At 59.8% G+C, this 15,244-nt stretch overlaps 1 protein-coding gene across 5 annotated transcripts in view; it reads left to right on the top strand.

Moving 5' to 3' along the window:
* The window catches only part of MYRF (myelin regulatory factor), a 36,874-nt gene that overhangs the window by 8,047 nt on the left and 13,583 nt on the right, over positions 1-15,244 (top strand). For 4 of the 5 annotated variants that reach the window (XM_017503850.2, XM_017503847.2, XM_037729719.1 and 1 more), the window contains exons 2-8: positions 5,847-5,934; positions 6,181-6,444; positions 9,808-9,869; positions 10,793-11,072; positions 12,075-12,325; positions 12,404-12,527; positions 14,237-14,432. In XM_017503850.2, the coding sequence (XP_017359339.1) occupies positions 5,847-5,934; positions 6,181-6,444; positions 9,808-9,869; positions 10,793-11,072; positions 12,075-12,325; positions 12,404-12,527; positions 14,237-14,432 (1,265 nt within the window). Of the gene's footprint in view, positions 1-5,846; positions 5,935-6,180; positions 6,445-9,807; positions 9,870-10,004; positions 10,129-10,792; positions 11,073-12,074; positions 12,326-12,403; positions 12,528-14,236; positions 14,433-15,244 lie in introns of those variants that run through there. The other variant, XM_037729720.1, reaches the window with a different exon arrangement.

The following is a 15,244-nucleotide window of genomic DNA, read 5'->3' as shown; positions in this document are numbered from 1 at the left end:
AAAAAAAAAAAAAAAAGAAAAAAGAAAAGAAAAAGAAAAAGGAGAGGGGTATTTGAGGATTTGAGGATTTGATGCAGAGAGGCAAAGGGTTGCTTGCCCAAGCAAACATCTGACCTGAAGGCATTTTGACTAAGAAGGCACTGGTCACAAGTTGAACCTGAAGCAGAGGCAGCTAGCAGTTATAGATTATATTAATAAAGACAGAAAGTCCAAACTAAAGGAGGTGAGGCCCACTGTGCCTTGCCCCCATGTAAACTGGCTGGGCGATGAGCCATAACACTGGGGGCCCTCTGTGACTGCAGGGAAGGGGAGGGGCTGCCTGGGCAGGCAAGGAGGCAGTCACAGAAGGCCGACCCACTGGAAGGGATGGCTGGGGCCAAGGCTCGGAGGCCGGACTGTGCTGTGCATGTGTAAGAATAGCAGCAGGGGCCAGGTGCAGCGACGCACACCTGTAATCCCAGCACTTTGGGAGGCTGAGACTGGCGGATCACCTGAGGTCAGGAGTTCGAGACCAGCCTGGCCAACACGGTGAAACCCCATCTCTACTAAAAAAATACAAAAATTAGCCAAATGTGGTGGTACACACCTGTAATCCCAGCTACTTGGGAGGCTGAGGCAGGAGAATTGCTTGAACCTGGGAGGCAGAGGTTGCAGTGAGCCAAGATTTCGCCACTGCACTCCAGCCTCGGCGACAGAGCAAGATTCTATCTCAAAAAAAAAAGAGTAGCAGCTGAGTGCTGGCCTTGCGTTGGAGGGACTTAGGAGAAGGCCGAGGCCCCTTGGAGGCTCCAGAGCAGATGTGCAGCAAGGCGGAGTGGCCTCGGGGGAGGGGACAGCATGGGCAGGAAGGAGATGGAAGTCCCAGGAGAGATGGAAACAGGGTGGTTGACCCTGACTGAGGAATGGCCTCCTGGGGGTCTCCTGGCTTAAGGCTCACTCCATCGCAGGGATTCATGCTCCACCTGATGGCGGAGGAGGCCAGGGCTCAGGTCACTTGCTGAGGGTCACAGCCATGAAGTGGGATTCACATTAGAAGCCAGGCCTCTTTGACTCTGGGGGTCTCTCTGTGCATCATGGTAATGTCCAGGTGGGCTGTCTCCTCTCCACTACCATCCTGGCCCTCAGCTGCTGCCTGGAGCTAGGGTATCCCTCAGGTTCAGATGCCCCAAGTGGACACTCAGAGCACCTGGAGTCCTCGGGAACCGGCCTGGGCCCTGGTGCCCTCTGCACCCCAGGTTCAGGTCGACCAGGCCTGGCCAGCATCCTCGGGCCCCAGCCCACCCTACCCACAGCCACGTGGCTGACGGGATTTCCGCCATGTTTGGGGCATGAATTGACAAGTGCCCCATTGACGGGGCAGGGGAGGGGGTGGGCAGGGCACAAGCCTCCCACTGTGCCGTGTCCCCACCCTCCCCCGTCCCCCGGGACAATGGCCGAGACTCAGCCAGAGGCCACAGCTGGTGGGTGGGGGGGAACATGAGCACGAGGAGGGGCGAAAGGGAGGGTCCTGGGTGGAGGGACCACCTGGGCCCCTGCTCGCTCTCATCCTGCACCTGGTTTGGGTGCCCTCCGTTCCTTTTCTGGACAGCTGGGTGGCCTTAAAGGGAGGCGGAGAGAAGCGGGAGGGGAGGGGCTGCCTTCCCATAGTTGGGATCGCAGCCTGCCTGGGAAGGGGCAGTGTCTGGCTCCTGTTCCAGGCAGGTAATAAAGGGCCTAATTAATGAGGAACAGCTGAGGTGCACAGCTCAGCAGGGCAGGAGTGGGACCTGGAGGGGCCCTGGCTAGCCCCGGCCCTGACCACAGCATGGCCTGGCCGAGGTCCCTCGATGACCACTGGGCTTATCTACTCCGCAAACATTTCCTGGGTGCCTGCCGTGTGCTGGGATACTATATCCCAGAGAGACAGAACAGAGCAGCGCTCAGCCCAGCATCTGCCCCTGTGAGCTACAGGCACGCACCTGTCCTTTCTGAGCCTCTGTTTCCTCGTCTGTAAAATGAAGAAAAAGAAAATCACCTACCTTGTAGGGTTGAGAGGAGAATTCAATATGAGCCATGTAAAGTGCATGGCACGGGGCTGGGCACAGAGTGGCCACTGGGTGAGTGAGCTGTGGGTGGTGGGTGGGCGGCAGACAGACACCCATGCTGCCCCGTGAGGTGTGTGGAGGTGGGAGGGTAAAGAGCTGATGAGGAATTACACACCACTGCCACTCCTCCGTCCCCTGCTAAAGAGAATGGGAGAGTCAGAGACGGAATTACACACCGCTGCCACTCCTCCGTCCCCTGCTAAAGAGGAGAATGGGAGAGTCAGAGATGGCCTCTTGGGGGAGCTTACATTTAAGCCCAAACCTAAAGCGTGAATAGGACCCGGCTTTTTCGGGCTTAGGAACAGCATGTGCCAAGGCCCTGATGTGGGGCAGAGAATGGAAAGGAGGCAGGGGCTGACCAGGGAGAGGAGGGAAGGAAGGGGACCTGGGGAAGGAGAGAAGGCTGTGGGGGCAGGCAGGGGACCATGCCAGGCCTTGGACTACAGAGGGCTCCGCATTTCTCCCAAGCAGTAGGAAGTTATGAAGGATTTGAGGAGGCGAGGACAGAGATGCTGGTTTGTGAGCTCATGCTGCTGTGTTCGGGTTGCTGGGCCCCGGGCAGCCTCGGGCAGGCCCGGCGTCCCTTCTCTCAGCAGCTTCCCTTCTCTCAGAGAGGTCTTGAGGATCAGAATGAGCATGTGGCCTGTGTTCCGCTTTCTGCCTGGCAGGTACCCCTGGTCGGGATCCAGTGATGTTCTGGGGCTCTTTGGGGAGCACTAGGGAGGGGTGCTCCCAAGAGTGTGCCCATGGGACCCTACCCCTGTCCTGGGTTCTTGGGGGCTCTGCCCTCAGCCTCAGCAATCCCTGGGCTTTGGCAAGCCCCTGCCCTCAGCTTGTCCTCCTGGAATGTCTGTTAGAAATCTGCAGTGTGGTTCGTGGGCGGGCTGGGGGCCGAGCAGCGTGGGGAAGAGATGAGGCAGCCTCCGGGGCTTCCAGGAGAAGGTGTGGGGTCAGCGTTCCTCAGGAGGCCCTCCGAACCCCCAACCCCCAAACTTCTCCCCCACCCACTGGCCCTCCCTAACACTGCCCCATCGGCTCCCTCCTCCCACCTCCTTCCTCCGTCCTCCGGCCGCCCAGACCCTGGCACGGGAGGGTCCCTCCTCCCCCAAAGCACATCTGGTTCTCGTTAGGGTCTCCCAGGATGCCTCTGCCTGAGGCCCCCTATCCTGAGGGAGGTGGGTAGGAGGATTAGGGGCGATTAGGAGTGCTCCTGGCCAGGAGAGGAGGGGGCTGGGCCTATTATAAATAGCAACACCATGCCTGCCTCAGCCCATCATTCACTGTAAATTCCAAGTTCAGGCTCAAAAACTTGCAGCTTCAGAGGTCAGGGTGGGGGCGATGCACCAGGTGGGGTGGGGAAGGCACAGCAACCACCAGCCACACCTTCCCCCTTGGAGTCAGACCCCTGCACCTGGTTGGAATCCTCCTTGCTGTGTTGCCTTGGGTAAGAGACTTGACCTCTCTGAACAGAGGGGGTGGTAATCATGTCACCTCTCTGAACAGTGGTGTTATTATCGCCATCCCCACGGTTGAGAGAGGGAAATCAGTGCAAGAAAGCAGCCAGGACTCTTGGGCATCAAGAGGAAGACATCAAGTGATAGCCACTGTCACTGTCATCATCACCGTGAGGAGTTGAGAAGCACTGGGAGATACTTAGTATAAGCCTCGGTCACGTCACTGCCTCTGTCATGGTCACCATTCTGGCTGTGAGGATTGAGTAACACGCTGTAGGTGAAGAGACTGCAGGATGCCTTGCACATAAGACCCTCCTGTGATTAGGCCTGTAACCCCAGCACTTTGGGAGGCTGAGGTGGGCGGATCACCTGAGGTCAGGAGTTCAAGACCAGCCTGGCCAACGTGATGAAACCCCGTCTCTACTAAAAATGCAAGAAATTAGCTGGACGTGGTGGCAGGTGCCTGGAATCCCAGCTACTCAGGAGACTGAGGCAGGAGAATCCCTGGAACTGGGAGGCGGAGGTTGCAGTGAGCCGAGATTGCCCCGACGCACTCCAGCCTAGGCAACAGAGCAAGACTCTGTCTCAAAAGAAAAGAAATTCCTGTGATTATTAATGTACTTGACTCACAAAGTGCCTGGCACACAGTAGGGACTCAATAAATGGGGCCTGTAGTTACTGGGAAAGGCGGGGTGGGGCCTGAGCAGAGGCGGGGTCCTGTAACCTAGGCAGGCGGACTGGCCACGCCCAGCTTGGGAAGCTGCTCTTGCTCTGGCCGCACCGCCCTGGACGGCCACTGGCGCTGCGTGGTGGGTGTCCCTTGTTCTGAGCTGGGCGAGCTGGGGGTGGGGGTCAGCAGGAGGGCCCTGGCCTGTTGCAGGCAGCGCGTGACTCCCAGGAGGGCTTAGCCGCTCATTAATCACCTAAGCGGGGCTCAGCATTCTTGAAATGCCGGCTGGGGCCAGGGAGGGGCCTGGGCAGGGGGCTCCCGGGGACCCTAGGGCTCTGGGGCTGGGAAGTGACACGGCTGTTGCGACCGCTGAGCACCCACTATGTGGCTGGCACTTCACAGACCTAATCTTGTTTCATACTCAAAACAGCTCTGTGAAGTGACAGCAGGACATGTCCCCATTGCACGAATGAGGAGACTGAGGCTCAGGGAGTGCATGTGACCTGCCCAAGGCCATACAGCAGGGAGCAGCTGAGCCAGGATTTGTTCCTGGGCCTGTCTGAGCTCAATAGGAGAGGGCAGACCCCAGACTTAGGCTCCAGCGGCCTGTGGGAGGGGCCCTCCTGCCTCAGTGGCACTGGCCAGCCCAGGTCAGCAGTGTGGGTGAGGCTGTCTTCCATTATCGGGGTTGACGCATCTCCCACGTCAGCCCCCTTATCACCCTGCCCTCTGGCTCCCCCCACAAGGTGACCCAGGGAGGCGAAAGGCCGGCACCTCCCCTGTCCTTCCTCTTGATGCCCAAGAGCACTGGCTGCCTTTCCTCCAGGGGCTCCTCCCCTCGATGGGGCTGGGGCCAGCGCCAAGGGCCCAGGAGAGGGCGGCCGGCAGAGGAGTGGAGCTCTGGCAGTCATTCCCTGCTGGGTGGCTAGGGCAAGCCCTTCTCTCTCTAGGCCTCTGCCTCCTCTGGAAAAAGGGGGCTAAGTACCCCAGCCTGTGCCCCAGAGGGTGATGGGCATATCCAGTGAGGGTACGGGGGTCTCTCCTGATTCTGATCCCCACTCCCCCTGCAGCTGGGCCTGGGTGCAGGAGGCTCCCCCAGCCCTGTGGGCCCCCAGAATATACGGTCCCACTCAGCGAGGCCTTGTGCTCCTGCATGCCTGGAGCTGGGCCCTGACCCCTGGAGGACAGGGCAGGACAGTGCATGTTGGGTCCAAGCCACCCTATCGAGGGCAGTGGACCACCCACGGGGCTCTCAACTTAGTAAGCACCTCATTTGTGCCTCACGGTACCCCAGGAGACAGACGGAGAGTGACCCCATTTGATAGATGAGCAGAAAGGACTTGCTCCCTGTCACGCAGCTAGAAAGGGGCATGGAGGGGCAGGATAGGCCTCTCTGTACCCAAACCCATGCTCTGGGCCCCTGCCCTCCTCCGAGACTGAAGGTGGCCTTGTGGCAAGGTGGGGGAATTATCAGTGCTTCCTGGAAAGGAAGCCCACCCCACATGGATACCTGATGGGAGGGAGCAGGGGCATCTGTTTTGGAGGGCCGGCCTGGGCAGGGATGGAGGGCTGGGCCCCTTCACCCAGGGTCTGCAGGAAACTGAGCTCCTACTCTAGCCCACCTCTTCTGCCCCGCAGGCCATGACATCAACGGTGCCCTGGAGCCCTCCAACATAGACACCAGCATCCTGGAGGAATACATCAGCAAGGAGGATGCCTCTGACCTGTGAGTGGCCCCCTCGCCTGGCCTGCACCTGCCCAGCCCCCGGCCCCTTGCCTCTCTTCTGTCACCTGGGAGGTCTGAGGACCGGACCTGGGGTCTTCCACAGTCCCATCTCTGAAAGCCACTCCTCGTCCCTTCCCAGCCACTGACTCCTCCGAAATCTCCACAGTTCCCTGCAGGGACGGGGTGGCTGCTTCCCTGCTGGGTCTGGGGTCCTGGCTGGAGCTGAGCGGCCCCCCTTCCCCGCAGCTGCTTCCCTGACATCTCTGCTCCAGCCAGCTCGGCCTCCTACTCCCACGGGCAGCCCACGATGCCTGGCTCCAGCGGGGTCCACCACCTGAGCCCCCATGGGGGTGGACCCTCCCCAGGGCGCCATGGTCCCCTCCCACCCCCGAGCTACGGCGCCCCCCTGAACTGCAACAACAACAACGGCATGGGCGCCGCCCCCAAGCCCTACCCAGGGGGCACCGGGCCCCCCATCAAGGCGGAACCCAAGGCTCCCTATGCCCCAGGGTGAGTGAGGGCAGGGAGTGGGGGGATGTGGAGGCCTGGGGCAGGCAGGGATCGGGGCCGTGGCCGTAGCCTGGGAGGTGCTGGATGCCTGCCTGGCATGGGATGAGCTGGGTGACTGACTGTGCGTGGGCAGGTGAGGGTGGGGAGGACAGGGCCAGGCCGAGGGGCGATTCCTGGGCTTTGTTTTAAGGCAGTGGGCAGCTGCGAAGTGATGAGGGCTGACGTAAGTGTTAGAAAAATCTCAGGGCTGTGTGGAGAGTGGACGGGAGGTGGCCGGACTGGAGGCCATGACTGTTTACCTTCACGGGAACACCTGGAACCCGGGCACACACGCCGGGCCCCTAAACGCCCTTCACCGCGCCGGCCCCCACGCACTCACGAGTCCGGCTGACATGTCCCGTGGCCATGGGAGTTGGCTGATGGCTCAGATGTGGCACCTCAGTTCCCCCTTCCCAAGCAAACCTCCTGGAGCCCGAACTCCTCCTCCCAGGCCCTTCCCCTCATCTCTCTGAGTAGTCCACACCAGGGGCCTGACCCAGGGCTGAACCTTGGGCCTGGTTTTGACCAAAGGTTCCAGGTAGCCACCCACCCAGCCAGACCCAAGGCAGCCCCCGGGGACACAGGCTCACAGGGGAGGCAGGGAGCATGGGTCTGCAGGGGAGCGCAGGGCAAGGGTAGGGCCCCTGTCTCTGGGTGGAAGAGAATTAAAGCACTGGGTCCATGAATGCTGTGTTCAGACAGCCTGGCTCCAACTTCAGCCTCCACATGTGCCAGCCTTCTGCCTCAGTAACCCATGGTCTGTTTCTTTTTTTTTTTTTTTTTTTCACATTCTTAAGTTGATTTTATTATTATTATTATTTTTGTTTGAGACAGAGTCTTGTTCTGTCACCCAGCCTGGAGTGCAGTGGCACAATCTTGGCTCACTGCAACCTCCGCCTCCCGAGTTCAAGTGATTCTCCTGCCTCAGCCTGCTGAGTAGCTGGGACTATAGGCATGCGCCACCGCGCCCAGTTAATTTTTTGTATTTTTAGCAGAGACGGGGTTTCATCATGTTGGCTAGGCTGATCTCAAACTCCTGACCTCAGTTGATCCACCCGCCTCAGCCTCCCAAAGTTCTGGGATTACAGGCGTGAGCCACCGTGCCCGGCCAACCCAGTTTCTGCTGTACAGTGAACCCCCAAATGCTTACCCTTCAAGATTATCTTGGGAAGCAAGTGAGGGCACAGAGGAAGCCCTGGGTGCATGGTGGCCACTGACTTGGCCGGCCGTGCTTCCTGAGCTCCCTGGCTTCTGGGGAGAAGGTAGTGGAGGCCAGGCCTGGGGTGCCAGGGGTGAACCTTTGCTGCAGAAGGCAACTGTTTGCTCGAGGCTGTGAGGCTTTTCCTAAGCCACAAGCCCCTGGGGGGAGGGGGAGGAGAAGTAACATTTAGTAAGCACCTGCTGGTGCCCGGTGCTCTATCACATGCCTGTGACTGTGTGAGCTCATCAGCCTTCCCCAGCATCCGGCTCCTGGGAGACCCCACAAGGAGCCCTGGCCACTGCTCCCGTCAGGATTCTAATGGCACACGGAAGCTCAGAGAGGGAAAGGGGCTTGTCCAGAGCCACACAGGGACTCTGTGGCCAGGGCCACTCTAGGGAGGGACCCAAGGCCAGGCCTGAGTCTAGGTGATAAACAAGACAGACATGAGGCTGGGCGTGTGGCACATACCTGTAATCCCAGCACTTTGGGAGGCAGATGTAGGCAGATTGCTTGAGCCTAGGAGTTCAAGACCAGCCTGCAACTTGATGCAACCCCATCTCTACAAAAAATATAGAAATTAGCTGGGTGTGGTGGCGTGTGCATGTAGCCTTAGCTACTTGGGAGGCTGAGGTGAGCGAATAGCTTGGGGCAGGGAGGTTGAGGTTACAGTGAGCTGTGATCACGCCACTGCTGGGGACAAAGAGAGACCCTGTCTCAAAAAAAAAAAAATCAAGTGATCTGCCCACCTTGGCCTCCCAAAGTGCTGGGATTACAGGCATAATCCCAGCACTTTGGGAAGCCAAGGTGGGCAGATCGCTTGAGGTCAGGAGTTCGAGACTGGCCTGAGCAACATGGCAAAACCCCTTCTGTACTAAAAATACAAAAATTAGCTGGGCGTGGTGGTGCATGCCTATAATCCTAGCTACTTGGGAGGCTAAGGCACAAAAATCGCTTTAACCTGGGAGGTGAAGGTTGTAGTGAGCAGAGATTGCACCACTGCACTCCAGCCTAGGCAACAGAGCAAGACTCTGTTTCCAAAAAAAAGACAGGCATGGCTCTGCAGTGGCTCCTGAAGCCTAACTGGGAGGAGTATTCACCAATACATCCCCAGAAAGAGGACTAATCGGATGCCACAGAAATTTAAGAGGAAAGAACACAAGGTCCTGTGGACCTGGGGCATTGGACTGCAGGGACTGGAGGGTGTGAAAGACCCTGACACATTACAGAAGCCAAGGCCATTTTCAGGGAAGTGCAGGAAGGCAGTGGGCAGACCAAGGGGCCCGAGGCTGTGGCGAGGAGTAGGTTTGAGTCCCCATCCACGCTTTTGTATTATTCACACAAAACCTGCAGGGTTGAACCATATAGGTCTTTACCCAAGGCCCTGAAGGCAGGTGGGAGGCTGGTACAGGGGTACGGGGGACTTTGGAGCCAGCCCTGGGGCTGTGTCCATGACAGGGCCATGGCTTCTCTGGCAGTTCCCTGGGCATGGGAATGGGGAGTTGCTCCAGATGTGGGGACCAGGTATGGCCAGAGCTGGACCCCACATGGCCTCAGCCTCCCACTTGCTGGGCGAGCACAGGGTTCATGCAGGACGTGTTGACTTCTTGGGTTGAGTTTGTTCTTTTTCCTGAGCACTGATAAAGTGAAACCTGCAAGAAAAAAATAAACCCAGGCCCGGTGGTGCTGGCTCCCTTCCCAGTCCACACCTGCCTCTCATGGGGCAGCCTCTGTGACCCGCTGAACGCCCCCAGGCCCAGCCCCCTAGGGCCCTGCATTTCCAGGAAGCTGTGGGGCTTCAGTGGGTGCAGGAAGGGAGAAGAAGGCCTGGCCCTTGGACCGGGGCAGGAGCCTTTGAGCCCCTGTGCCATCATCAGGGACACTAGTAACTGTCCCCCAAGTGCCCAGTCGGTCTGAGGGCATCCTGGGTGGCCCCCTGAGCCCCAGGCCCTGTCAGGTGCCCCAACATGGGTAATGCAGAGAAATGCCCCTAAGGGTGGATGTAAGGAAACCTCAATGTCCCCAGCTTCTGGGGGGCTCTGGGACCCTGCCACTCGGAGGAGCTGCCCAGCTGGAAGGCAGGGGCTCAGCTGCTCACCCACCGGCCCCTCCCCTGGCTCTCACAGCACACTGCCGGACTCTCCCCCAGACTCGGGCTCCGAGGCCTACTCCCCCCAGCAGGTGAATGGTGAGTCCAGCGGGCACCACCCTCCCCCTCTGGGGTTTGGGCAAGTGGTTGAGGCGGCCTTATCGGGGAAGCAGGGGAGGAGGGAGGGGGCCAGCGGCTGCCCAACGGGCTGAGATTATCGCTGGTCAAATACTCCCCGGAGCTTGGCTATTGTTTCCCCATGGGCGGGTGGGGAGCCTGGCCCTGCCTCTGAGCAAGTATCCCCGCCGTGATGCCACCCGCCTGCCCGCCTGCGCCATCATGGACGCGCCCTTCGGCGGTAAGTGGGTGGCTGGGGAAGGCCGTGGGTGCAGCCTGAGCACAGGCTTCCCAGGCTGGGCCCACCTCAGCTTAGAGGGTGCTCAGGGGTGCCCCGGCCCCCAGGTGGCCAAGAGCAGAACCACCACGGGCAGCAGGCTCCCCACAGCCCAGAGTGGGGTCAAGAGTTCTGTTTATCTTACCAAAAACATCCCTGGAATGCCTCCTGGGGAACAAAGGGAGCTGGGGCCTCCCTGCTCAGACTGGGGGGCTGGCCCCTGGGAACCCAGTAGAGGGGCTGCCTGCCGGAGGGAGGAGCACCCAGCAGGTCTGGCCTGGGGGTCTCCGGAGACTCCTTCCTGAGGCCCAGAGGAGGAGCAGGGCTCAGAGGAGAGGGGGACAATGTTGGGGGGGCTTGAGATTTGGCTTGGATCCCCTGGCCCAGCCTGGGGGCAGGAGGTGCCTAGGATGGGGTGAAGGGCTGCCCTCCCTTGGGCAGGGTCGTGCCCCTGCCCAGGCCTCTAGTGGGTGGCTGATCAACCGCCCTCCCACCTGGGGCAGATTGGGGGCAGCCGCTAGGCTTGGCCCAGGATGGGGTGGAAGCAGGAGACTGTGTTGGGGAGGATGGTTCCCAGGAGCCTGAGCGACGTTGGTCTCAGATGCCTGCTTCCCCATCTCTCCTGCAGAACCCCATCTCCTACGTACGATAACCCCTGAGACGCTGTGCCACGTGGGAGTGCCCTCCCACCTGGAGCATCCGCCCCCACCTCCAGCCCACTTGCCAGGCCCCCCACCGCCTCCACCACCCCCACCGCACTACCCTGTCCTGCAGCGGGACCTGTACATGAAGGCTGAGCCCCCGATCCCTCCCTACGCTGCCATGGGGCAGGGGCTGGTGCCCACTGAGCTCCACCACACCCAGCAGTCCCAGATGCTGCACCAGCTCCTGCAGCAGCACGGAGCTGAGTAAGACGTGGGCGGCCAGCTCCCTGGGGTGGGAAGGTGGCGTGCAGGGACCAGGGTGGGCGGCAGGCAGGCTGGAGAGGGAAGTAGGGGTGGGGATGCACCCAGGAAGAGCAGAAGGCTCTGCAGGGCAGATCGGGGTCAACGGATTTACACACATTTGCCCAGCAAAGCCTTGGGGGGTTTACAGCCATGGCTCATTGCTCACAACTACCTTATCTAGTGGGCACAGGTAGGTAAACTGAGGTTCTGATGGGGGAAATGTCCCGCCCAGACCATGAGCCAGGGGCAGAGCCAAGACAGGGCCCAGCCAGGGCTGTGCTGTTATCCAGGCTCCCCTGGCTTTCCAGCTGTCTCATGGAACCCTCAGGTTTCTGAGGAGTCTTCTTCCTAGACCCAAGCCCCCCACTCTGACTACTGCCTGTCTTTTCATCTGCTTTATCACGTGGAGAGTCCATGAAAGGCTTAGTTCAAAGGAAGGTTCTGCAGTCAAAACATTTTGTAAACCAGAAGGGGAAGGGGTGCTGCGGAGTCCCCCTGAAACTCCCCACCCCAGGAAGCTCCCTTCCCTGGCTTTTGTGGCCCAGGCCCTCTGTGGCTTGGTTCTGATCACGGGGCCTGCTCTCCATAGCACCGCTACTATAAAGAATGACCTTGAGTGTGACAATGCAGGCAGGGACAAACTCATTCATTCCTCAAGCGACTGCTGTGATTCCGTGAGCCAGCCTTGTTGCTGGGTGAGCCAACCTTGTTGCTGGAGACACCAAGTCAAATGTGGCTCCTGTCCACAGTCTGGGGGAAGGGAAGAGTGATGGAGGCAGAAAATGACAGCATGGATAGATGAGGAGTAGGAGGAAGCAAAGCCTGAGGGCTTCCTGCAGGAGGTGTCCTCTGGGTGGGGCAGATTCTGGCCCAAACAGGCTAAAGAGGGGAAAGAGGTGGATACCACCCAGTGGGAGGGGCTCAGGGAGAGCCAACCCCCATGGGACACTTCTGTTTCCCCAGGCTCCCCACACACCCCTCCAAGAAGAGGAAGCACTCCGAATCCCCCCCCAGCACCCTCAATGCCCAGATGCTGAATGGAATGATCAAACAGGAACCCGGGACGGTGACGGCCCTGCCTCTGCATCCCACTCGAGCCCCATCCCCACCCTGGCCTCCCCAGGGTCCGCTCTCCCCAGGCCCTGGTTCCTTGCCTCTCAGCATTGCCCGCGTCCAGACACCGCCTTGGCACCCACCAGGTGCCCCCTCCCCTGGTACGTGGCTGGCCAACCCTTCAAGGTGGGGTATGGGGCCTGGGGCACAGGGCCCACATGGGTGTTCCCTCCCTCCAGGCCTCCTTCAGGACAATGACAGCCTCAGTGGCTCCTACCTGGACCCTAACTACCAGTCCATCAAGTGGCAGCCCCATCAGCAGAACAAGTGGGCAACCCTGTATGACGCCAACTACAAGGAGCTGTGAGTCCCCTGTGCCGTTCCCCACTCCTCGAGGCCACCCCATCTTGGCACGCCCCAGCCCAGGACTCCATCAAGGTCCCAGAGCAGGGTCTGGGAGCACCCATTTCCCAGAAGAGCAAACAGGCTCAGGGAAGAGCCAGGACTGGCACTCAGGGCTCCTGACTCCTAAGCCCGCCCAAGGCCTCCCTGAGAAGGTGATGACTGACAGCGAGGGACAGCTGGGAACAAGTCAGGGAGAAGTGGGCAGATGGGTGTTTTCTCCTGGCTCCTCCTTCCCTGCCTCCTCCCCCTGCATTCCGGGAAGGTAGCCGGAAGCTGAGCCCAAGCTGGGCCCTCCTGGCAGCCCCTTCCCTGGAGAGAGGGAGGAGGGGCTGGGGAGGATCCGGTCAGAGGCTGCCTGAGCATTCCTAGCGCCCCCTCCACACCCAGATGGTTCCATCTTCCCAGGTCCCAGGCTGGGATCCCTGTGGGGACCATCCCCTTGGCTCCCCTAGAAGGCCAGTGAGCAGATGACAGGGTAACTGGGTATTGCCAGGCCTGGGCCGGTGGCTGAGACCAGCTGCCTGGAGTTGGGTGCTCTAGGCCTTGAGGGAATTCTTAGCCAGCAACCCCAGGGCTGGGGGCTTCTGCCTGCTGTGGAGGCTGAAGGGTCCCATGAGGTCCTGCCAGGTAGGGGTGCAGTCATATGGTGGTCCAGCCTCTCTGGCATGGGGACGAAGCCCTCTACCCTTACCCCCATACTCTTTGGGCCATCCTTGCCACCCCAGGTCCCAAGGCCAGGAAGCTTGGCAGCTGCAGCCCGGAAGCAGCTCAAAGGCTTCCCGAGGGCTCTGCTAGCTCAGGCAGGTGGGTGGGGCTCCAGGAGGGAAGAGTGGACAGCCCAGGCCTTTGTCAATACTGGCCAGGCCCAGCGGCCTCTTCCCACAAGTTTGGAAACGTTCTCCCTGCCCAGCTTCCTTCAGGCTGGCATCAGGCACTCCTGTGACCACTCTTGTGCCTGGGGACCTGAGTAAGGGTGCGCTAAGCCACAGGCCAACAGATGCTCTTTTTACTATCAACTAGAGGGGTCCCAAAGGATCCAAACATGGGACACTAAACCCAGCAAACAGATGGGCACACTGAGGCTGAGGTTGAGGAAGCGTCCAGGAGTGCCCCCTTCCCTCCGTGGGACGGAGGGAGTGGGAATGAGGGGGTTTGAGCAAGCTGGTGGGGAGGGGTGGGGCCCACAGCAGAGCAGGCGCCTGGTTCCACCGTTTCCAGGGCAACCAGCTGTCAGGCTCTGTGAGGCTCTGCAGACGCAGCCCCTCTTGCCCCGTCTTGGGTGAGCAAGGGGGCTTCAGGCAGCCTTCTGGGAAGGAGCCAAGTGTGGGGAGGAGAGTCAAGCACCCTCCCCCCCACCCCCCAACTCAGGAGTTCCCTCCCAACTGGTGAGCCTCAGGGTCTTGCCCTGCTTCCCCCATCACCAGGACAGGGCGGTGGCCTGAGGCTCGAGGTAGAGGAGAGAACGCTGAGGAGGAGTTTGCAGCCCCGTACTGGAACCCTCCCGGCACTCACTTTCCATTTCTCAGGAGTAGGGGCAGCTGCATTGGTGGTTTGAAGATGCAGGGATATGGGGTGGGAAATGGCTTTGGAACCCTGAAGATGGGAGGAACTGGTGTTCCAGGCCTGGCTCTGGGGCCTCAGGGGAGTGCCCTCACCCGCCCCCCCAGGCCCATGCTGACCTACCGCGTGGACGCCGACAAGGGCTTCAACTTCTCGGTGGGCGACGATGCCTTTGTGTGCCAGAAGAAGAACCACTTCCAGGTGACAGTGTACATTGGTATGCTGGGCGAGCCCAAGTACGTCAAGACGCCCGAGGGCCTCAAGCCCCTTGACTGCTTCTACCTGAAGCTACACGGAGTGAAGGCAAGCTTGGGTCTTGGCAAGGAAGGTGGGCAGGAGGGCCCCTGGAGGGCACTGAAAGACCCCAGAAAAAGCAAGCAATGGCCAGGTGCAGTGGCTCATGCCTGTAATCCCAGCACTTTGGGAGGTCGAGGTGGGCAGATCACTTGAGGTCAGGAGTTTGAGACCAGCCTGGCCAACATGGCAAAACCCCGTCTCTACTAAAAATACAAAAATTAGCCAGGCGTGGTGGCACATGCCTGTAATCCCAGCTACCTGGGGGGCTGAGGCAGGAAAATTGCTTGCACTCGGGAGGCAGAGGTTGTAGGGGCCCAAGATCACGCCACTGCACTCCAGCCTGGCAACAGAGCAAGACTCCATCTCAAAAAAAAAAGGCAAGCCTGTGTGCGTGTATGTAAACCAGATCTGGCTCTGCCACCACCCCCAACCCGCCCACCTTTCTCCCTGTGCCTGACCCTTAAATGTTGGGCTCCTCAGCCTGCTTCCCTCTTGCCCCGTTTCCTGCTCCAGCCTGTGATTCCCAAGTCTGCAATCCCAGTCAAAACCCATCTCTTGTCCAGGCGCAGTGGCTCACACATGTAATCCCAGGCACTTTGGGAGGCTCAGGCGGGCAGATCACCTGAGGTCAGGAGTTCGAAACCAGCCTGGCCAACATGGTGAAACCGCATCTCTACTAAAAATACAAAAATTGGCCGGGCGAGGTGGCTCAAGCCTGTAATCCCAGCACTTTGGGAGGCCGAGGCGGGTGGATCACGAGGTCAAGAGATCAAGACCATCCTGGTCAACATGGTGAAACCCCGTCTCTACTAAAACTA

This window comes from Cebus imitator, unplaced genomic scaffold, assembly GCF_001604975.1.
Source record: "Cebus imitator isolate Cc_AM_T3 unplaced genomic scaffold, Cebus_imitator-1.0 Scaffold316, whole genome shotgun sequence".
In the NCBI taxonomy this organism is placed as follows: domain Eukaryota; kingdom Metazoa; phylum Chordata; class Mammalia; order Primates; family Cebidae; genus Cebus; species Cebus imitator.
This window is presented reverse-complemented; position numbering and strand designations above follow the sequence as displayed.